The sequence below is a fragment of the Protopterus annectens genome, chromosome 8.part0, assembly GCF_019279795.1.
Source record: "Protopterus annectens isolate FY-2018-M chromosome 8.part0, PAN1.0, whole genome shotgun sequence".
NCBI lineage: Eukaryota > Metazoa > Chordata > Ceratodontiformes > Protopteridae > Protopterus > Protopterus annectens.
The window spans coordinates 1,209,538,748-1,209,563,406 of NC_056741.1; the positions used below are offsets into that span (position 1 = coordinate 1,209,538,748).

At 40.7% G+C, this 24,659-nt stretch overlaps 1 protein-coding gene across 1 annotated transcript in view; it reads left to right on the forward strand.

Moving 5' to 3' along the window:
• The first annotated feature begins 207 nt into the window (after positions 1-207).
• LOC122809314 (guanylate-binding protein 1-like) overlaps positions 208-24,659 on the forward strand; it is a 459,719-nt gene continuing 435,267 nt past the window's right edge. The window contains exons 1-3 of the mRNA XM_044080713.1: positions 208-347; positions 17,498-17,713; positions 19,745-19,872. Of these exons, the coding sequence (XP_043936648.1) occupies positions 17,521-17,713; positions 19,745-19,872 (321 nt within the window). The 5' untranslated portion in view covers positions 208-347; positions 17,498-17,520. The remainder of the gene's footprint in view (positions 348-17,497; positions 17,714-19,744; positions 19,873-24,659) is intronic.

Genomic DNA, 24,659 nt, shown 5'->3' on the forward strand with positions numbered 1-24,659 from the left:
TAAGACACGTGAACTACCATGAACAAACATACATCTACCCTAACTGGTGGTGTGAGACATCCAGACAGCTACTTAAATTTTAGTAGGATGCTGAACTGAAGTGTAAAAAACACGGAGATGCCATTTCTTGCTCTCTGAGCAGTAGCCACATAGTACTTACTTAGGCAGTTTTTTAAGCCACACCCATTTCCCATCCTGCTTTCAGTTTCATTTTTACTCACTACAGTTTTTAATACCCATGTCGTTTGCATTGAGAGTTTAGAATCTGCAACATAGTGAAGTAAGGGAAGAGCAGAGGTTACCGATCATTCTTAGCAGCAACGTAATCCAGAGTCTGCAATTTAAAGGTAGGGCATTTATCAGTAGTTGTTAATCTAATCATAGTCTAACAGGAGCAGCTGCATTTGACTTTCTCCCATTTTTTACTGTGTTCAAATTCTTTAAAACTGATGAGTAAATAAATAAACAAGGCTGGAAAACAACTTGCAGCTGAAAAGCTTGTGACAGTAGTTTCAAAGTGTATCCAGTCACTGTTTGTTCTGTTTAGTATTACTAAATCCCTCTTTGGGCAGTTGCGTCCTGCGAAAAAAAAAAAACTGTAAAATCCCAAATGTCCTGAGATTTTAGGCTAAAAATATTTGCAAAATCCAAAGTGTTCTTTAGTAGTTGCATAGAACTGTTATTTTATATCTGAAACACCTAAATGTTATATGAAATAGCATTAGCAACTAACATGCTACAATAATAGCTGTTATTTTGGCAAAACATTGAAGCTATGTCCTTTGCGCTGGTTGCGGGTATGTTTTGCCCTGCAAAATCTCAAGTTCCTACAAAAAATGTCCCATTTTGGGCATTTGAAAAGGTGGCAACCCTACTGCACTATGCTATTCACAGCGTAGTTAGTTTTACAGCTGGCTCAGCTGTGCACCCGTGTCACATAGAAAATGTTAATAACACAAAAGCCAGCAGCTTCAGATAAACTTCCAAGGCTCAGATAAGATGTGCTCCTTCATTGTGAAAAGTGGAGCAGTGTTCCAGCTACAGCACATAACTTGAACATTAAGAGCCTTAGTCTTTATAGTCAGTACTGTGATGTATCAGTTGCGATTTCCTGGAAGCATCTCGCACTACGGGAAGTTGCAGTAACTATTCATTTAAGGCTTAGTCGAAGTGTATCAACCCAACAGATGCGTAGTAACAAGCACCGCCCAAATCCCGCCCAGCTGCAGAGTGACGTTACTGTATTACAATTTCATGTGTTTCTTCAGGATGAGCAAGCAGATAGCGCGGTCGTGTTAACTCACCGTAAATGCAGAGAGATTCACTAAAAGAAAAGTCATTGTAAAAGTTAAAAAATGCGCGTGGCAATTTTAACAAAACTTGCATTCTTGTTATTTACCTGATGCATCATGCAACCGTGTCAATTACTAAAAAAACGGATACGACTGATACTGAGAACTCGCAGTAACAGTAGTAGCTAAAGAATTGCTTAGCGTTCTCTGAATTTTGCATGACTGCACTCTGTATTATTGTATAGTTAAAGTCTGATGGACAATTGGTAACTCTCTGTATACAACCATAGAAAATAAGACAGTCCACTCCCTATTTACTCATTTCACCAGTTTTACAGTGTTAATTTTGTGCCAGCCATATCTTTTAACTGTCCAGATTTTCGCCTCATGTTTTTGGTCTGTTACTTATAAAATTTTGTTTTTCTGATAAATTATTGGCAAGCCATTGGCGGTTGAAGTAAAAAAAGCCAGACATTTGAGTTTCAGACTTCACATGCTTCACAAATTTCATGCTAATGTAAAATGTTATTCTGTTAACTTTCTCCGTTTGTAAGAGCGATCTTTAAAATGTGTCCCCAATTTCGGACCTTCCTCCCCCATTATTTATGGCTTTGTCCATATTTCTTGTTCTAAGAGGTTGAGCACAGAAAAGAAATGCTTCATTCCTTATGCAACATGCAAAGTGGCAAACAAAAGCTATACTGCATTTCTTAACCTAGTATGTCACCATTGATTGTTAAAAGGTAAAAAATACAACCAAAGCAAGTATATATTTTAAGTGTGTGTTAGCTGATCATATCTTGTAATTATTGTAAAATAGTATTTTTAACTGTAGGGTTGCCACCTTTTAAGATGCCCAAAGTGGGACAGTTTTGGTAGAAATGTGAGATTTGCTACGGCCAGTGTAAAATACAGAAATTCACCTTTTTGCCCAAATAAAAGCTCATTCATTTAGCATTTGAGTTACTTATGCTATTTCATATAACATGTAGGTGTTTAAGATACAAATAACTGTTTTATGCAACTGTTTATGAAAACTTAGGAAATATTGTTTGTTCTAAAAATGTCAGGATATTTGCCATTTTTTTAGATTTTTTTCTGCATGACACAACTGCCCAAAGACAGTCTGTCCCTCGCAAAGTGGTACAGGTGGAAACTAATTAACTGGGAAATATTTTAGTTGCAGGTGCACTGTTCCCTAACCATGCTAGTATTGGGTGGGGGTCAACTGAATGGCAGGATAAATGAAATGAGTGCAGTTTTGATTGACAGCAGCATACCCTGTAAAGCAATGTTAACACCTACTTAAGTATAGCTGATATTTCTAATATCCCTAAGTTCCTAATAAAAAATATTTTCCTCCAGATGCTTGCTAAAAGAATGAGTTTTAAAATGTGTGAATTGAGCATGCAGTCGTTTTACACATTTTACAGGTAACACTTTTAGCAAGCACCAATTGATTTATTAGTCTATTATTTTTGTTTTGTTTTATTTTTTCCTCTTCTATAAAGTAGCTATGTGCTGTGTTAAACACTTATGCCTGCATGTCTATTGAATTTTTTTTTTGAGAAATAGTTTGGCTTCCTGGCATGCTATTTTACGCCTTTCACTGTTATTTATTTAAATGGGCAACGACAGCACCAGAAAATGTGTTAAAGAAGGGGAAGGATGATGCAAAGCAAGCTGCTTTACAACACGGTGTACCCTAAACTAAAATATTCCCATTAACCATTTTTTATGCTTTATTAAATGTGCAGAAGCAAAAGTATCCCCAGCGTCAGTCTTTTGCAGCAGCTGCATTGTAAACGATATTCTACAATTTTACCTCAGTATGGATGAGCATTTAAGTAAAATCAAGGTTTAAAAGATAGGAACCTGCAACAAACTGCAAAAGTATGGAATCTGCAAATGCCTTTTTTATAATACACCTGAATGACTTGCCCTTCAAAGCAGTGTTTCCTAAATGTCTTAGTATGTTGATACATAACTCAAGATTAACTCAATTGAAGTATGTCAGCCTTTAAAGACTCAAAAGTACGAAAGTAATGCTACATGTTGCATACCTCTCTGATTATTAGTACTGTAATTCTGGACAAAGCTAAAATAATGTGGGACAAAGATCCAAAATCAGGGAGAGAATTTAAGAATTGCTTTTATAAACTTAGAAAGTTGATAGACCAACAGATTTTGAATAAGCATGCATTTTCTGAAGGACATGAAGTCTGAAACGTAAATGTCTGTCATTATCTATTGATTTCAGTTCTTCAGTGATTTGCCAGAAATTCACAAATTTTATGGTTAACAGAAAAATAAATTCAGGCAAAAATCTTGAAGTTCTGTGAAGTTCTCATCTGAGATGTATGCATGTTTGTTGTCCTCATTGGAAAGCAATAATAGTTTTCCTATACAAGCTTGAGGAAAAATTGCACTAGTGTCAGTAGCTCGAAGAAAAAAAACAGACAAACAGCTTAATGCCAAATACTTTTTCAAATAGGAAATCATTGCCATCGCAATTTCTTATTTTGTGCTGGCAATGATTCTGATTTTTTAGGAAGACTTGTTTCTTCTTCTTCTAGTTGGTGCAACTGTGGAGTTGATATATATAAAAATGGGGTGTGAGGGAAGCTTACCCCAGCAAAAGTTTAAAAAAAAAAAAGGGGGGGGGATTTCATGCTTTTTAGAATGTCGACTTTCAGGAAGTCAGTAGTTTCATAATAGAACCATAAATAATATTTATTCTGCATCATACTGTATTTTTTTGATTTTTAATATCCTAATCTCTTTGAAACTGTAATTAAGCCAAGTATGAATTCATCAAGGCAAATAAGCTTTGTTCTTCATTGATTCAGACATGCTACTTCAGGCATTAAAAAAATGCTTGTGTGCGAGTGGGTATTTGTGTTTGGGGGAGTGCTGGCACATTATCACACAAATGTTCACCATAGACCGTTATCTTCCCTTACTGAACATGCCCAGCTTTAATCTACACCAGTGATGCTATTTCTCATACTAAGCATGCCTGCTCAGGGACACATGGGGGGTAAGTAGTTGGTTGGGACTGTGGAGTGCAGTCGCTATGGTGTTCATTTAACAGGAGCAGAAGTGGGATGAGTGTGAAGAATTCATTTTTACAAAACTGGAACAATTGCCAGTGCCATAGTATAGAGGGATAAAGCCCTGACTATAGCCCAAGCAATCCAAGTTCAGTCAGTGTCTTGGGTGCCTGATGGTGCTAGCAGCAGAAGATAGGGTTGTCATCCTTGGAAAGGTAGCAGTCACTTGGGCACACTTCTCAGTTGATGGAGGCATGGAGGGAAGGCTGCCATCTTCAGGGAGTCAAGGCAATGGCTGAGTTGCTGTGTTGATGAGATGACACCTTAGCACACTCGCATACATTTCACATCCTTCCCTGAGATATGAAGAGGTCCACATAAGGGGGTGGCAGTTTAAGTCCTGCTCCTAGGCAGCATCATGAAGCTGTCCCAGGGTGCCTCAGTCTCCTCACATGCATCAGAGTTAGGACAGGGAACTCTATCTGAGTTCAGCAGACATGTTGAATGAGGAGATCCCTGAGGGTAGCTGATAGTCAGCTGTGGGGTGCCAAAAAATCAAGAACACCTAAATGATTATTGTATTAAAACACTTGAAATAGTTACAGAATTGACTGCATTCCAAATTTTAGTGAGCCCCTTAACATTGTCTTATTTTTACTGTGTTTCCTAACCCTATGTTGAATTTAAATAAAATGTTTGGTTGCAGAGCAGCAGTGGCCTTTTGTCATCCTGCTAACAAGTTTCAAAGACTGAAATCTGATTCCAACTTTGAGAGCTTAAGCAACAAAACAAGGGTACTGTCTTCTCTTTTTTAAGAGCTGCAGTAGAGGTAAGACTCAAGGAGATAAAGCTCAACTAGTCTGCCACCTAATGTTGAGATGTGATATATTTAAAAGGGCACAACTCACAATCTTTTTTGAGCAATAATTCTGGACAAAGGCAAAAATAATGGTGGGAAAAGGTTCAAAATTAGGGACGGAATGGAAATATTACTCTTATAAACTTAGAAAGCTGATGCAATTTCTGAAGGGTAAGAAGTCTGAAACTCAACTGTTTGCCATTATTTAGTGACTTCAGTCCTTAATTACCAGAAAACCACAAATTTCATAAACACCTGACAAAAAATATGAAGCAAAAATGTAAACATTCTGCAAAATTCTAAACAGTTAAGAGGTACGCCTGGGGCAGATCTAGGTATTTACATAAGAAAATTAGTCTGGCCTCATAACTCATTTGTCTGCATTGCTGAGGAAACTCAATCAGTCTAAGTAGCAGACTCTCTCTCCCTTAAAAAAATGGAGACACTTGACATCTCCTTGTTCTTCCCCCTGATGTATCATCAGCATGACATCAATCCCTTTTTTTACATTCTTAAATGTGTCAGGGTGTTGTCAGCTGTCACCACTCTCAATTCAGAGGCACTCTCCACCTTTCCTAGGTCTTCTCTCACACGATTCATCCATCTCTTTATCACCTCTTTCCTTTTCCTGCTGCTTCAAAACCTGCTTTATCAAATCAGCTTCTGCTTTCCTGCACATTTGACTAGGGTACTATAATCTGTCCTCTGTGACCCTCCTTATAATTGGAGATACTCTGGCTTCCACTTTGTCCTCATTTCTTCATCTGTCTCTCAGTGTGCATCCTACAAGTTGTCTCAGGCACTTCCTTCACCTCAAGCCTTTTTAGCTTCTCTGCCTTCACTGCCCCACTCTATGTACCATAGAGAAATACTGGTTGTACAACAGTTTTGTACAAATTACTTATGAGCTTCTGTAGGACTGTGGTGGTGGCGCTGCGGTAGCGTTGTCGCCTCACAGCAAGACGTCCTGTTCGATTCTCAGCTAGAGCGTCTTCTGTGTGTAGACATGCGTGAATGGGCGTACGTTCATTGAAGGTTGCGCATCAGGGCCGGCAACTCGGCATGTAAAAATCTACTGCCAATCATTAGCGGACAGGAGTTCCGCTGTGGCAACCCCTAACCGGGAAAAGCCGAAAGTCACAACAACAACTTATGAGCTTCTTTAGCATTATTCCTTCACACACTACTCCTTACACATTGTGCCAGTTGGCTGCAGCACCTCCAATTTTAGCTTCAACCTCACCATTTGGATTTCCCTTCTCCGAAGCCATACCTCCCAGCTGTTAACCTGTTCCGCACTTTTCCCTTCTATTTGCATTTTTAGCTTCTTCTGATTTCCTCCATTAGCTGCCATCACCATTTTCTTTTCCTTACTCAGTTTTATCCATTGAGCCTTCAGTTTTGCATTCCATTCCTCAATCATTTGCAGAAGTTCCTGTGCAGAGTCTGTAGTGCTGCATTGTCTGCGTAAGCCAGCTTTGTTGATTTGTCCCTTCTGACCTGTTTTCTGATGTAGTCCATTACCATTATGAACAGGACTGGTCTCAGAGCTGAACTTTGATGTACAACCACTCACATTTGGAATCTTTGTGCAGCTCTTTTTGTCATTGGGAACCTGTTCACAGCCTGCATGAATTCTGCCAGTGTTTATTGGACTTCAAACCATTGTAGGACTGCGTAAATAAGCTTTCTTGGAAATTCAACTTGCAGGCTTTCACCCTAGTCTCTGTTGATCTTAGAGCCTTCTCTGACTGACCACTGCTTGCATCTGATTTCTGGCTGACAGTGGTTTATGCAGGGGGATAAATGTTTTAGTATGGATGATTCTGCAGTATCTAATTTAACCCCAATGCCCTTTTCATACTGGAATACGTCTACCTGGGTTGCATGCTGACCAGTCTTGTATGTGATTCTGTAACTGCCTCTCTTACTAAACCATGTGTTGTTACATTTAAGCCATTTACCAGACAGAAGTCTAGGACCCAAGCAGTCTTCATATCCTGTTTTGTACATCCTAGTATGAACATTCAGGTCGCCAGTTACGAGTCAGCTCATTTTGACCTGTTTTATCACGAATACCTTGTAACTGCTGACTGAATGCCCTCTTTTCCTCACCAATGCAACCTTGCTATGGCGCATAGACTGAGATCATAATAAACACTGCCCTATTGTTACACTGGAGGCTGACTGCAATGAGCCTGAAAAACGATTCTGATGACACCCCTTTCTGTATCAGAAAATTATTTCTCACCACAGTTCCCACTGCATTTCTAGACTGTCCTCACCCTGAGTTATAGATTCAGCACCAGAAAATACCCATTATCTATCTATATATATATATATATATATATATATATATATATATAGATATTTATTTATTTATTTATTTATTTATTTATAGATAGATTTAGATATGTAGATAAATGTATAGATATATAGATAGTCTATGTATGTGTATATATCTATCTTGTATGTCCATCCATCTCAACTAACAGGAACTCTCAAATTCTGGATGCTAGGCTCAGACTCTTCCCTTTACCCATAACACCCCTTCTCTCTAACAGTTCCTCAGATTGAATTTGCCTGCTTATATGTAGTACTCAACTTATACTAAACAAGCAAAAAGAAGACGAGAATGGAAATAAGACAGACAAGGACTGTGAGAAAGACAAGGTTCTGGACAGGTCCATTATGGTCAGCTGAAAGCACAAGATGGTGATAACTTGCCTGGGGGACAGAGAGAGAGAAGTTTGAGGTGGTCAAAAGATGACATAGATCTAGCATTATTATAAGTACATGATTTTCATTTATTTAATTATGAGGGTGCATGTGTGTTGTATATGCAAGCACATGTGAATGAGTGTGTGTGTGTGTATGTTATATTTATGAATCACAATACACATACACGTCATATTCAGTGTTGTGTTTTCTACCCTTCTCAGCAAATGGGACAGAGTTCCAACTACCACAACTCTTGGAGGACTATGAAAAAAAATGTTCCAGTGGATGGTGGAGTCAAACAAATTCCTAAAGCTAGACTGCAAGTCTAGCTTACAATGACTGACACAGAGGTGTAAACTGTAGACGTAGGTGCCACAGCACAGACATCATCAATAGGGACTCTAATATCGAAAGCATAAAAGGTTGCTACTGCCATAGTTGAATGTGCTTTAGGTTTGCTAGGTACTGACAATCTCCTGGCTTTATAGACAACCATGATACAATGATACAACCAACAGATAATGTTATCTTGGTGACAATAGTACCTAGTTTAGGCTTAGAAAAGGAAACAAAATGTTGATCAGAGGTCCTGAAATTGTTGGTACAATTTAAATAAAAATGTAATTGAGAATGAACATCCAGCAAATGTTGGAGATATTGACCCTTATTCAAGAAGTTGGGGAAGATGAATAACCTGATTTAAGGCAATCTCAGACAAAATTGTGAGAAGAAAGTTAGGATTCATTTGGAGTGCCACTCTATCCTTACGAAAGACCAAATATAATGGTTTGCAGGACAGGACTTCCAGTTCTGAAATCCTCCTTGCCAAGGTAATAGCCACCAAGAAAAAGGCTTGTCCAAGAGAGGAATTTCAAGTCTGGAGTAGCTGTAGTTCAACAGCGTATTTTGTGAATGCCTGGAGTGAAATAGTAATATCCCAAGATGGAACATGATCCTTTAGAGGAGGCCTCAGGGGAGTAGTACTCCACAAAAAGACCTTGGACAGTTTCAAAGATGTAACAGGCATCTGGTCATCACCAACATGAAAATTTTGAGATAGCTGCCAATTGAACTTTAATGGTGAAATAGGTAGCGCCTGCATAAAAGAGATCTACCAAAAAATCTAGAATTGATAGTAAGGGAGCAGAAAAAGTATCTGAGGTCCATATGGAGAATCTCTTCCACTTCCTTGCTTAAACTATGTTTACTTGACTGACTCTGCCTTATAAATTGGACTGTCCAATTCATGAACAGAAATAATAACACCAATTATTGAAGTGTCTAACAAGTGAGTAGCAGGAATGTTGCACTGCATCACTCTGGATGTTCTTGCATCTACCGTTGGAATATTCATTACAGATGGTATTCCTTGCTGTGAAGCCCATCGTCTGGCCAGTCTACCAAATTCTACTATTGCTTTAAAGTATGCTGAACATCTACACACTCCTTACATATAGCGTAGGGCATAAAGGTGATGTTCAGGCATATCATCCTCAGAATTTCTTTTTCTCCAGTCTCAACAATGCTGTTTTTAACCTGTTTTCTTCCATCTGTTTTTTGCCATTTTTTTGTTTCTGTTTATTGGTATTGTGGTGATTTCTCCTGTTTGCTGAACTCATCATAAGTACCCATTTGGGGTTTTTGTTCTTTTCTTCATTTTTTTGTGTTGTTTGGAGGGGTTAATGTCATCCAGGAAGGGTAAATGCTAGTGTGGGTGACAGATTCCCCATAAAGACTACCATGATAAGTGCCTTTTTTGTCTAGAAGCTTTTCATGACTGTAGATCTTGTTCTATTTGTCAGGCATTTGTCCCAAAAACCCTTCATAGTAGGCTTTCTTCCCTTTCCTTGTATCTTGATAAACCAGCATCTTAAGCTGCTTGCTGAAGTTACTATGGATGGAACTTCCTGCCCCAAGGGTCAGCTGTCAGGGAAGAAGAAGAAGGTGGAAAAGGTAAGACCAGAATCTTCCGCTGCCCTGCCTCTGCTGAGGGTTTCTCCTGAGGTCATTACAAATCCGGAGATTCACCTGGTTGTGTTGTCAGATTCCTCTGCCACATCCAGGTTGGAGGCTGGCAAGGATCTGGTGGAGAGCACGTCTGATAAGGCTTTGCAGGCGTCCATTTCAGGCTTTCAGGGAGAACTATGATTGGTTGTTTCCGAGGGGTCGGGGGGGGGGTTCCATAGTTTCTTCTTAGGAAGGAAGTTCCTACTACGGTTGTGGACTGTGATCCTGAGTCAGTGCCCTCTCATTTTTCTAGGAAGGACATCCCCTTAAAAAAAGAAATAGAAAAATAGACCTGTTTCTTCTCCTCCTAGGGATCCACAAAGTGAGTGACAGGTCTTTACTCGGGTTATTTAATGCTTTACTGTCATTAAGGCCTCCTCAAGGAGTTTCAGTTCCTGCTCCTCCTTGGTTGTCTTCTTCACCTAAAAGGCCCAGGGAATTAAATTCCTCTGAGGAAGAGTTGGATTCTGATGAAGAATCCTTTACTTATTCTAACCAGATTCCTTCTCTTTTAGACTACTGGTCTGAGGAGAACTCTATTAATCCAGCTGCTACTTCTGAGCAAATTTCCTTTGGGGGGGCAATCTCTAAGATGATGGAATTTTGTATGTGGGATTGTGCCCAGGTTTCTGATATCCAGAAGAGTGTGCCAGGTTTCTGATATCCAGAAGAGGTAGTATGAGTTACTGCAGTTGGACTCTCCTAAACCTGTGGTTATTCTTCTTGTCTTTCCTGCTTTATAAATGCCTGTAAAGTGCCTGATTCTCTGCCCTCAGTTCCCAAGAAGTCTGATAGGTTTTATAGAGTACCTGAGGACTGTTCCTTTCTGTTCAAATGTCCTACTGCTGACCCCTCTCTGGTGTCTGTACCCTCTGATAAGCCAACCAACTCAATTGCTTCCTTCGTCCAAGTTACTGCCCTCTGATAAGGACAGCAGAGCCATGGCTAGGCTGGGTAAGAAGGTTTATACTTCTGTTACCCTAGCTTTTAGGGCTATTAATTACCAGACCCATATATCTAGGTATGTGCTGGCTCTTCTTTCTCTGGCTTGTCAGCCTTTTTCTGATCTTCCAGACTCTGACAGTAAATCCTCTGCTTTTTCCTTGCTTGGGACTTCCTCTCAAGTGGTTCGTCATTCTGTCAAATGTAGTTATGATGCAGCAGATGCCTATTCTAGGGCTGCTGCTTTTGGTTCAGTAATGAGGCGGTGTGCTTGGCTTAGGCTTCAACCTTTACTCGATGAGTGCTCGATGCTGATCTGGATACTAAATTTTTGTTTGGGGATACAACTGTTGGTTTGTTTGAGTCTCTTTAGGACAAGAGGGAGGCCTTAAAGGAGCTTAAACATGTCTTTGTTTCTCCTGTGCCTAAATTTCAGAGAAACTATCCTTCCAAGCCAGCCTTTGATCACAGCAATCTTGCCCTCCTGCTAAAGGTAAAAAGGGTGGTAAATGGGCTCCTCCTGCTAAGACCACTCAGACTGCAGGGATTCTAAAGCCTTAATTTCCTGACAAACCAGGTGCTGTCTTACTATCCACCTGTTCCAAACCACATTCCTGTTTCCCTTCACCTTTCTCTTCCTCTTCCTATTTGCCTTTGAATCACCCAGGATTCTTGTATTCTGTCAGTCATTTGTCAGGGGTACTTCATGGTATGGAATTCTCATCCTCCTTTTATGGGCATTCCTCAGCCAATTTAGAACAACTTCCATTTTTCCGGATGTTCTTTGAGATCTTTTGTCTCATGGTATTCTTCAGGAGGTGCCTATGTCCCAAAGGGGGAAGGGGTTTTATTTAAGAATGTTTCTAGTGCCCAGAAAAGAAGGTACTTGGAGACCTGTTCTAGACCTCTCTCATCTAAACACTTTTCTGAAGGTGCCTTCCTTTCTGATGTCCTTTCAGACCCTTTTTCCTCTCCTCAGGCCTTTCTGGTGTCTCTGGAACTCAAGGATTCTTATCTCCATATTCCAATCCATTGTCTTTTCAGGAGGCTTCTCTGTTCATTCCTGGCATTTTCAGTTGTGTGCTTTGCCCTTTGGCCTTTCTACTTCCCCAAGGGTGCTCATCAAATACCTCGCTACTGTGATTGCTTTTTGCAGGCTTCAAGGGATCCAAATATTTCCTTATTTTGATGACCTGCTGATTCAGGCATCTCTCCAGAGGTCCTTTAGCAAAATCTTCGTTTTACCATTTCTCTTCTTCAAAGTCTGGGGTTCACAATAAACCAGGTCTTTCTGGGATGCAGGATTAAGATGGTGCCAATGCTGGCATCCCTGCCTCCTCCAAAGGCCTTGACTGTCATTTCTTACTTTCAAACTCTTCTTTCCCTGCCCTACATTATAGCCAGGAAGTTTCTCAGAGCTCTGGGGTTCATGGCTTCCACCATTTTGATGCTTCTTCTGGGCAAACTTTACATGAGGAAGTTTCATTGGTTTCTGAAGTCGATGTGGCTTCAACATGCACATCCTCTAGACTTTACAGTTCCTCTTCTCCCTTCTCTCAAGAAAGAACTTCTGTGGTGGATTTAGCTGCTGTGTCTGAATCCAGGGCTCCATTTTCATCCTCCTCTTCCCTCTCAGGCTCTGTTCAGGGATGCTTCAGATGTAGGATGAGGTTCAGGGAGTGTGGTCGCCTTGTCAACAGAAGGAGCATATCAATGTCTGAGATGAGAGCTCTTATGCTGGCTCTCCAGGCTTTTCATCTTCTTTTCTCTCCAGGGCCTCTGATGATATTCACGGACAATACCACAGTTATGCTGCATATCAACAAACAGGGGAGAACAAGATCTTACCTACTTTGCTGGCTGGCACTTCTGGGATGGGATCTTGCTGTCAAGTATCAAGTGAATCTTCAGGTAGTTTGTATTCCTTCAGCTCAGAACATTGTGGCAGGCACTCTGAACAGGTCCTTCACTCAATCCCACAAATGGATGCTTCACAGGGATGTGTTTCTGGGCATTGTTCACCATTGGGGTACGCCTCAAGTAGATCTCTTGGTCTCCTCTCTGAACAGGCAATTTCCTCTGTTTTATGCCAGAGTCCCGGTTCCTCTGGTATGGAAGGTGGACACCCTCTCATTTTCTTGGAAGGGGATGTCTCTTTATGCATTCCCTCCCCCTCATCTCATTTTGAGAGTCCTGTTTAAGACTAAACAGGATGCTTCCAAAATCTTGTTGGTGACTTCCTTTTGGCTGTGACAGCACTGGTTCCCTCTACATCTGCATCTAGCCAAGAGCAATCATCACAAGTTACTTCACAAGGTGGATGTGATCACACAAGACAAAGGATCTCTCACCCATTCATGCTTCAGCTGACACTATGGATGATAGGATTTTGATCCCTCACTGACCTTTTTTCTGAGGACGTGTTGCAGGTCCTGCAGGAGGCCAGGAAATCTACTACTGGGAAATCCTACTTATTTAAATGGAAGAGGTTTTCTACTTGGTGTCTTTCTCGTGACCTGGACCCACTTACTGTGGATGTTTCTTTGGTTCTCTCTCATTTGTGAGTTGCTCAATACAGGTTTGGCCTATTCTTCTATTAAGGCCCACTTATCAGCTCTTTCTGCTTGTCTGCCTTTCACTCCCCCATTAGCGTCTAGATTTGTGGATAAGCAATTTCTTAAAGGTGTCCTTAATATTAGACCTCCCAGGAAGCCTGCTCCTCCTCCTTGGGATCTTAATTTTCACTCTGGAGAAATGGACTCGAGCTCCTTTTGAGCCTGTTGTTTCAGCTTCCTTGCAATATTGTTCTTGGAAGACCGTTCTTTGTTAGCACCTTTTTTGAAATTTCATGAGGACATGGGCCCAAGGTGGTTAATGAGTTGTCACATAACCAGACTATTAATTTGTCTACTTTTTCTCTTCTCTTCAATCTGACTGTGAGAGGGTGTTGCATACCTTAGACGTGCATAGACAGCTCAGATTTTATTTGGATAAGACTAAAGCTATCAGAAAATCTGATCAGTTCTTTGTTTCCTTTCATCCTAAGTCTTTAGGATTGGCTGTTTCCAAGCAAACTATTTCTACTTGGATTTCAAAGGCTATTTCTTCCTTCCTCCTTCTGTAAAGGCTCATTCATACCAAGAGCCTTCCTCCTTCTTCTGTAAAGGCTCATTCATACCAAGAGCCTTCCTCCTTCTGTAAAGGCTCATTCATACCGAGAGCCTTCCTCCTTCTGTAAAGGCTCATTCATACCAAGAGCCTTCCTCCTTCTTCTGTAAAGGCTCATTCATACCAAGAGCCTTCCTCCTTCTGTAAAGGCTCATTCATACCAAGAGCCTTCCTCCTTCTGTAAAGGCTCATTCATACCGAGAGCCTTCCTCCTTCTGTAAAGGCTCATTCATACCGAGAGCCTTCCTCCTTCTGTAAAGCTCATCATACCGAGAGCCTTCCTCCTTCTGTAAAGGCTCATTCATACCGAGAGCCTTCCTCCTTCTGTAAAGGCTCATTCATACCGAGAGCCTTCCTCCTTCTGTAAAGGCTCATTCATACCGAGAGCCTTCCTCCTTCTGTAAAGGCTCATTCTACTAGAGCTGTGCCTTCTTCTGGTGATTTTTTTCAAGGGTTCAGATTCTAATTCTATTCTTGAAGCAACCCACTGGACCTCTGTGCATATCTTTACCAAACATTGCAAGTTGGATGGTATCTCCAGAGCTAGAGCTGTTTTTTGCTAATGCCATTCTTTTATGGCTTCTTAGAAGGCTGTACTGCCAGTTCCTCCTCCCACGTTTCTTCTTGAGCTTTGGTACACTCCCATCAGTAATGAATATTGCAGCAGTGAATGCAAGGACATAGTACAATTGTGTAAAATCTTGCCATAATCGTAGATGTCCTTGCCTTCACAACTGTAGTATTCACTCCCTCCCTCCACCCTCCCTAGTCTTTTTTCCTTCCTGGATGTGAAGGTTCCCTGGTTTTCCTTGGACTGCTGTTCCTACTGGGGTAATCAGTTCTGAGGATAGTATGCCTGACCGTCACCTTTATGCCCTATGCTATGTGAGGAGTGTGTAGGTTACTTTCAGCGTACCTTAATGCAATGGTAGACTTTGGTAGACTGGCCAGGTGACTGACTTCACGGCAGTGAATCCCATCAAGGATGAATAGCGTAGTGGTGAAGGCAAGAACATGTACTGTTATGGTAAGATTTTACACAACTGTACTTACCTAAAGTCCTGACAGTATGCATAAGAAGTCAAAGAACAGCAGTGAAGCTTTGTATTCTCAGTAAGTATACTGTTGTAAACCGTGCGTACAAACCAAAGAACCATGGCAACCCTGTGTAGCACACTTTGCTTATCCAGTCATTCTGTAGTCATTTTGCGTTATTGATTTTTCCATACTCCAAGTTTATGTATCTTTGTCAATTCTAGTTTTCTTCAATTTAACTTAAATTTAGCAGTCCTTGTTTCCAAAAGACCCTCAGCCTCACTACAGACTTGTTAAGTATTACAACTGCTGGACAGGTTCTCCTTCACAGCTTTATTCACATGGGTGACGAGAACAGTTGAAATTGTTGAACCTTACTTATTTTACACTCTCTTGCTGCACAAAATATATGATACTGCCCATCATATAATTCCAAAACAGTCGTGGCATTTGCTATTGCTTCCTCTGCTTTCCATAGTCCCCACCTATGGAGAATATATGTCCTGATATGCAGTCCACATTATCTTTTGTTAATAACTTATATTTGCTACAACTGTGAAAAATATTTCAAATATTCATAAAACAAAGCTAGGAGAGAATAGGTAGACAAGTCAGATATTCCTTGCATTGCAGATAATCTTCTCTTGTAATCGTAAAATACATATGAATGAGTTTTTAGGGGTGAAGAAAAATGTTTAAAGACCATTTGAATGAAATTCAGAATTACCTACATGTTTGAGTGATCATAATGCCATTTGTTTAATCAAAAGATTATTTGGTGTAGATCTATTTATATCTCTGTTCAGTCAGTCTTAACAAAAATTAGAAATCAATATTTGAAAATTGAACATGTGCATCACTCCAACAGGTAGTAGCTAAATGACTGATCCTTCCTTTTAGTCTCTGATTCAAATTGCTTGACTGCTTGTATGGTATACTACAGGTTATGTTTAGGTAAGTCAGGGTCAAAGCCTTCCTCCACCTTGCCCCAATCCTTCTGCCTTACTATACTGCAAATTTGGTGCTTTGTGGATTGGGACTGCCTTTTTCAGCTGTTTTTATGTTTTACTTGTATTTATCCAAAAGAAGAGAGGAATTAAAAGTAACCAGTATGGAAGTGCACAGTTCCCCCCACTAGTAACTGACCCATATAACTTCTTTCAGCCATCTTCCCCGCACTAGTAACTGACCCATATAACTTCTTTCAGCCATCTTCCCCACACTAGTAACTGACCCATATAACTTCTTTCAGCCATCTTCCCCGCACTAGTAACTGACCCATATAACTTCTTTCAGCCATCTTCCCCGCACTAGTAACTGACCCATATAACTTCTTTCAGCCATCTTCCCGCACTAGTAACTGACCCATATAACTTCTTTCAGCCATCTTCCCCGCACTAGTAACTGACCCATATAACTTCTTTCAGCCATCTTCCCCGCACTAGTAACTGACCCATATAACTTCTTTCAGCCATCTTCCCCGCACTAGTAACTGACCCATATAACTTCTTTCAGCCATCTTCCTTCTGATGAAAAGTATATATTTGTTTTGCCCAGTGAAAGCACCCCTAGCTGATCATTAGCTACTCGGCCTCATATCCAATTACTCCTAATGTCTGTATCCAGTACTAGTACTGCCTCCAGGTGGGGCCATCTGAACAGAAGGGAAAGACAGGGGCAGAGCAGGTGGCTTGTGATATGCTACCTGTCTGAAGCTGTCAGAAGTGTGGTAGGAGGGAGAAGTGGAAAAAGATGTGGGAGTCCTAGCAGAGCTGGATGCTGTCAGAATCATATTTCTGTCATGAGCAACAGTTTTTTTTTTTTTTTTTAACTAAAGATCCTAATCCCTCTGCATGCAGATGTCCTCCTTGGAGGCTGGACAGACAATAAGGCATGGTTTCTGAGGAAATACCCACCTTAGGAATTCAGGCAACCACACCTCCTTGGCTATCCTACATTCTCAGCCCAGCCATCTTTGTGAACCACTGTCTCCATCAGTGATCAATGAATGACATGCCGCATCAACATGACCCCCTCACCCAGGACAGGCATGCCCTTCCTCCCTGTCCGCCAACCAAGCTGTTAGTTGAACTTGTGTTGCAAGGACCATAGTCAGGGTTTTATCCCTCTATGCCACAATTTATGACAATGCCTTTTGATTAGTCAATGTGCTTTTTATTTCACTGAAATTCTTATACCCCAGTTTCACTAAGGAATATTAGCAATACAAGTTATGTCCTATCACTGATGTACTTGAGCCACCTTACTTGTATTTTCTGTGTTGCAATGAAAAAAAACAAAATGGAAACTGAATGATTTCTACAGTTTAATGCTTTTCAATTTTCTGGTGTCTACGTAGATTCAAAGTTACTATTTTAAAACATTTTTTCTTTATTTATATTTTACTTATTTTTCTATAGGATATTTTTCATAAAAAATCAAAATGGCCAATCCACTGTTCATGGCGGCTCCTGTCTGCCTCATTGAGAATACCCACAGCGGAGAATTACTTATAAACCCAGAGGCCTTAAGGATTCTAAGTCAGATCAATGAGCCAGTAGTCGTAATCACAATTGTTGGAATGTACCGCACTGGAAAGTCTTACCTCATGAACAAACTGGCTGGCAGAAAAAATGGTAAAAGTCCAATCTGCATTTTTCATGGCTTACAGCTTGCTGTAATGTGCATTACCTCATTTGCAAGAAGGTTCCTAAGAGCAAGAAGAGTTGTTGGAACAGTAGGTTGTTGCACTAATGAACTTCTGTACATATTTTGCTGGCTTAACTTTCAACTTTACTTTTTAGTAAAGCACCAGGTACAAAGAACAATAATATACAAAACCATATATAAGAATCAAAACATAAAATTAAAAAAAGCTACAACCTTTTCATAGTGCCAAAATCTCTGGCTGAGACAGGAAGGGTATACATTTAGGGAACTGTACCTTGTAGTTGGGGAGTAAGTAAAGTTACATCCTACTAACTGATTACCACCTAATGGAGAGAGAACGGTAGCACAGCAGAGTCCTTCAGAATGTGAAAAGCTTGTTGTACAGGTGGTGTGTGTTATGAACACAAATGGCAAAGTGTGTCAGACTGAACTGTGGATGTTTGTGATATGAAGAGAGCTGGTAAAGTGTTACATTGTGATGGCACACTGATTTATTAATTAGTAAACATGAAATAAAGATAGCTAATTTGTGAGGTACATGTTGGCTGCCCTCATCAAGTACATGTTTGAAACATCTGGAACAGATCAGTGGCTGCTTTGATCATGAGTACATTTGTTTACCAGTCCATGAAACTGGGTGTAGAGCTAGTGAAAAGTTTCCTCTTATTAAAGTAAATTTGAACATTTGAATAAGCATATATCCATTACACACATAGCCTTTCAATTATTTCGAAATGCTTTTCCGACCTATTTTATCTCCTATTGATGACATCCAAAAAGACATCCCTCATTACATCTGCTTTTTTTCCCCAATTTCTTCTTTCTTACAAGAAGTGATACAGAATGTCCCTTGTATTCAGACATGTACACCATGACTGTCAACAAAAAATACGTTGATACAATAATTAACTTAGTAGAGAACCTATGGCATATTCACACTGCCTATCCCTGAATGACATATCTGATAACTCTACTAGGATGCATGTCTGTAACTACCATTAGATGTTTAAAGTGCGGTCTACATACAGGTACTTCAAAGTGAGTTTGCTGGGAAGGTTAATGAAAGAGCTGTCCAGTTTTCAGAGCTATCCAACACTGGCTTTTATCACAAACAGTTTTAAGGGTGCCCTCCCAGTATAGATTTATAGCTTAAATCCAAGTCATTTGAAATGCAATATTAGCCACTATCCTTCTCAGGAGTAGCTATTTTTACTCTGTTTGAATGTGACCAAATTACATTTGACAAGAACTATTCCATAAGCACTACCAGTCTCTAAGAAAGGTAGTAGATTAGCCTGTATGGCATGTTTACTCCTGTCCTATATAGTAGTATGGAGAATGAAGCAAGCTGACTCTCTCTTGCTGAGCTGTAGAAATTCTAAGCAGGTGGCATAACGCACAGACTGGGAAGCAGGGCACTAGTAAAGGATATACTTCCATACCTTCAGGACCAAGAGATTTTTAAAGGCAGAGAGGAACTATGGGATTTCCAACCTCTGAATTATCTGGTTGCAGATGTTATTGGTATCACTACTTGATGGTTTCCAATACATTAGTAACCCCCTCCACTAGAGAATTTATGGTTGTGTTTATAACCTTCTTAACAGTTAAGTGACTAGACTCTATCAGGTCCATTTACAATTTTTTAGCTTGCACAGATTTCCACCAAGACAAATGAAGTTGAGACAGTTACTGGGTACCATTAAGCCATGGAACCGCTTTTTCTATGCTTTGATGCCTGAGAATCAGCATCCTAGTGGCTATGAATTTCTTTTCATTTGGGCCACTTATGATATAACAACCAAAAAGGGGCAAAAGCGTTGGGCTGCAGTGAGTTTCATTCTATACATCCATCAGTGTGTGTGTGTGTGTGTGTGTGTGTGTGTGTGTGTGTGTGTGTGTGTGTGTGTGTGTGTGTGTGTGTGTGTGTGTGTGTGTGTGTGCACATATGCACATACATCCTGTTTTCTTTATTATAACCTGTGATTTATTCCTAGGTTTCTCCCTGGGTGCAACTGTTCAAGCCCATACTAAAGGGATTTGGATGTGGTGTGTTCCACACCCTCACAAACAAAATCATACACTTATTCTGCTGGACACAGAGGGACTCGGAGATGTGGAGAAGGTAAGTGTCTGTGTGTATGTGTGTTTAAGCCAAACTAAATGGAATGTGCCTTTTCCAGTGATATGTTCATGCTTAGTTATTTGTTTTTTATATATTTAGTCATTTTTTATTTATGATCCAAGCCGCAATGGCAAATGTACTATATTTAAATAATTTCAGAGTAATCCGCTCACCTCTCTCTGGAGGTGTTAAGAACCTTATTTACCCAGCAAAAACCCAGATTAGCATGGCGGCAATATGAACCTTTATATAGACAGAAGCCAGAAAGTAGACTTTTCTGATTGCCCCGATACATTGTTTGTTTTAACTTGCATCCCAAGCTCCATCATTGTAGCTGTATTATACATTCATTTAACCATGGTCTTGGGATGCTACTTACCACATTACCTCTTGGGATCCAGCTTCATGTGGTTTGTATAACTGTTTTTAGTATATTGGCAGGCTAGAAGGGCAGTAATGCCTGTGTTGGTCATATTTTTATGTATGTATACAACAAAAATGTTTGCAAATCATAAGAATAGGGTTATTACTGAAAGCAATACAACTGGTTAGGATCAAGATCTATACAACAATGTTTACAATAGTCCTGCTGTGAATTACTGGAAGCTACAATGGCTTAAGAGGAAGTGGACCTGGGTGTGTTGAGTAGGGAGGGGAAGGAATGAGACGGTTATGAGAGAGGAGGATAGACAGGGAGTGAGTTAGCTTGCTAGTAGTAGGTGGACACCTTTTGTGAGAAGTTAGCAATGAATGAAAGGAAGTAATGAGATGACAGAGATGGTGTAGGTACATGAGAAGTAAAATGCTTGTTCAGGTACAGAAGTGTGCACACCTACACTATATAGTTAGTGTATAGGCAGATATGTACACACCAGAAGTATTGGTGAATATCAAGCAGTGTACATACTTAAAGAACAGTGTTATTGAATGCACACTAATCTTCAAGAATACAGTGGTAGTCCATTGTGCATAATTGTGCACAGCTGGAGTTCAGTGCTGTTTAACTGTACACTTTGAAACAATACTAGTGCATTTGCAGATGTACACACCTGAAGTGCAATACTTGTGCATGTGAAGCAGTGTACATCACTAGAGAATGATGCTGGTGCGTCTACAGAGGTATGCTCACGTAGAATGCAAAGCTAGTGTATGTGCAGAAGAAGGCACACTGAGAGAGCAAGGCTGCTACATGTAAATAACTGTACACAGTTTTGAGTACAATGGTAGTTCACTTACATGCATGTGAACACCTAGAGTATAATACTATTACATGTTCAGTACTTGTGGGCTGAGGTTATGTTAAGCAAATCTAGCCACTTGACTCCACTGCCTTGAATCACCAATTCCAGGTAGTATATCAGAACATATCACCCTAGTTGAATACTTTATTTATTAACTTGGTAAATGAGCTGACCTGTTGCAGACCATTCTTAGCCATGACTTGATCCTCAAACACAAATTTGATAATATACAAACAGTTCAGAATAGCCCATTCAGCCAATTTATTTTTGGTGGTGGCAGCAAGAAACTAGAGTAACTGAAGAAAACCCAGCTTGGGCACAGGGAGAAATGATTAATGTCACTTAAGCAGTAACTGGAAGTCAGGACTGAACCATTGACCCTGAAAGCTTTGAGTGAGCCCACCACACCAGTTATATTAGTTTATGCTACCAGCTATTTCAGCCTGTGTTAATAGCCCTAACTAAGAAAGTAAATTGGTATATCAGCCCTAGTGAGCTCCATATAATACATTTAGAATCATAAAGCTATCTTCTAGGAGGGCTGGTAGAGTACTGTATGGGTGAGTTATCACCAAAAAGCATACAGAACTGAAAAAAGAAAGGAATTTAATATGTGATATAAATTACAAAAATTACCACAGGAAGATTAACATTTAAGTAGCCAGTTTTCATGCATAATGTCTTTTATAATTCTCTACAAAAACCAAGTATATAATGTTCTTCGTCTCCCAGTGCTGCAGTCATGACATATGGGTAGTCCGCTGTCCTCGATCGGCCCGAATACCAAAGGGCTAGGACTGGCGTCGGTCACTGTCGCTTGAAGCTGACGTCAGAACGTGGCAGTATTAATGCGCATGACCGACGCCATATCCTCAGTCTTTCTTGCAAACACTGCTTCTGCTTCGGACCACGCGGCAAGTGCCGTTCGGCGTTCTGAAATTGTCGGTTTTCGAGTTTCAGACCGGAGACCAAGTTGGGCTAAGTACCCCGTTGGGGAAACTTTTGTCTTTTTCTTGCCTCAGTTAGACGGATGTCAGAAAAAGTTAATAATTGTATTTCTTGTGGGAAACAGATTCCTCATAGGGATTACCATTCACTTTGTATTCCTTGTCTTGGGCCTGAGCACGACGTTGTTGGGTGTCGCTTTTGTGCTACTTTTAACAAGCGTACTATCAGACGTCGGTTGGATTGTGCTAGGCTTGTGTTTGGTAAACGTTGTAATTACAATATGCCGTCGGATTCTCTGACGCCCGGTTCTTCGAAAAAACGCAAAGAAAAGTCTTTGCGGTCCAAACAGGATGAGTCGTCCATTGCGGACGCCGGTTCTGCAGAACCTCCAACTACTTCTGAGGCTCCTACCGAGGGTTTGTCTGAATCCCAGGGGGAGCCTTTGCTACTACAGGAAGTTGCTTCTCCTATATTAGGCCAGGCTGAGGGTGCTTCTCAGGTGTCGGTGGTTCCCTCCCCTCGTAAGGTGGTTAGGCCTTCTCCTTCTTCAGGCAAAAGCCATGCTAAAACAAAGTCTGTCCCTTCTGGTTCTGGTCATGGTCCCAGTTCCCTGGGTCCTGCTCCTAGGAAGCACATGTTAAAAATGGCTGAGGATCTGATTATTTTAATCAGGGGTTCCATGCCCCCCCCTGAGAAGAGGCCCAGGGTAGAGACAGAATTAGAGGGTTTAGCTCATTCTTCCAATGATTCAGATTCTTCTGTGGAAGAATATCAGGATTTCCCTCCCTACTCAGATTCGGAGGCAGAGGACACTACTCCCTCTGCATCCCCTCCAGAAGATTTTTCCTTCTCTGAGACCTTGCATTCTATGAGGGAACATTTGAAATGGGAAGGCCAGGATTATTCAGATTCTCGTAAAAGATTAAGGGAGTTTCTATTTTTGCCTCAACATAGGCCCTTGGCTATTCCCCCTGTATTGGATGTTGTTCAGGATGTGTTTTCTGAAGCTGCCCTTAACCCTGATTCTTTGCCTCCCGCCCCTGTTAAACCTGATAGATACTACAGGGTTCCGGAAGCTCACAAGTACCTATATAAGAGTCCTAGGGCTGATCCAGAAACTATTACTCAAGGCCCAAAAGGTGTTAGGGCTTCTGTGGTTAAAATTCCAGTACCTCTGGATAAGGATGCTAGAGCCCTGGATAGGTGGGGCAAGAAAGTGTATACTTCTTCTACCTTAGCTATGAGAGCTTTAAGTTGTCAGTTTCATATGCTTAGGTATCAGAATTTTTTGCTGGGCCAATTGAAATCTAGAGTGGATGCTTTATCTGAGGGTATTGAGTGTAAGGAGCTTCAAGATTTAGTGCATGCTTCAGATCAAGTTGGTAAGCATTCCTTACAGTGTGGTTTTGATGCTTTACAGGCTTCTTCCAGGGTAGCTGCTACTAGTTCAGTTATTCGTAGGCATGCCTGGCTTAAAGATCAGACTTTGTCAGAGCATGTTAAGGCTCGAATTATGGATGCTCCTCTTCAATCTGATGTTCTTTTTGGTCCTCCTGTAGAATCAGTTTTGAAAAAAATGGAGGAGAAAGCTAAGTCTATGCAGACTGTTAAGGACTTTTTGCAGGTACAGCCCCCTAAGTTTAGTAGGAATTGGCCAGCTAGGGGATGGTCTTTCCCTTCTTCAGATTATCAATCCAGGGGCAGGTCAAGGCGTGGTAGGGGTAGGGCTTCCTCTCAGGGCCCTTTTACCTCTAGGAATTTGAGCTCTTCTACTCCTGCTGCTGGTGAGGGCAGAGGTCAGTCCTTTCAAAAGCAGACCCAATGACCTGTGTCTCCAGCTGCCAGACTCAGCTTTGCTGGCAGCTCCTCTAGGAGGAAAACTGGGACTTTTCAAAAGAAATTGGCATTTGGTTACCCAGGACAAATGGGTGTTGGACATAATAAATCGAGGCTACAAATTTTACTTTCACACCTTCCCTCCTTTCAAAGGTATGCCGAATGTGCCTCCTCAGCAAAGACTGGAAGCTCAGGCACAGATTTCTTCTCTGCTTCAGTTGGGAGCTATACAGGTAGTACCTTCTTCAGAAATGGGCACAGGGTTTTATTCCCGTCTTTTCTTAGTGCCAAAGAAAGGAAATACTTGGAGACCAATTCTGGATTTATCCATTCTAAACACCTTTTTGGATATTCCAAAATTCAAGATGTTAACACTTCAACAACTACTACCTATGCTAGGCAAAGATCACTGGATGGTAACTCTGGATCTCAAAGAGGCCTATCTTCACATTCCTATCAGGCCCAGTTGCAGGAGGTTCCTGAGATTTCGGAATGGGAATTTGCATTATCAGTTCTCTGCATTGCCCTTTGGCTTATCTACTGCACCCAGGGTATTCACAAAGGTCCTGGCTCCAGTAATAGCTTTTCTCAGGCTAAGAGGAGTACAAATTTATCCTTATCTGGACGATTGTTTGATTCTGGCTCAAGACAAGCACGAACTTCTTCAACATCTACAGTATGTAATGACAGTTTTAAGATGCCTAGCGTATTCTGTGAACGAAATAAAGTCCAGTCTAGTACCCTCTCAGGAGATGTGTTTTC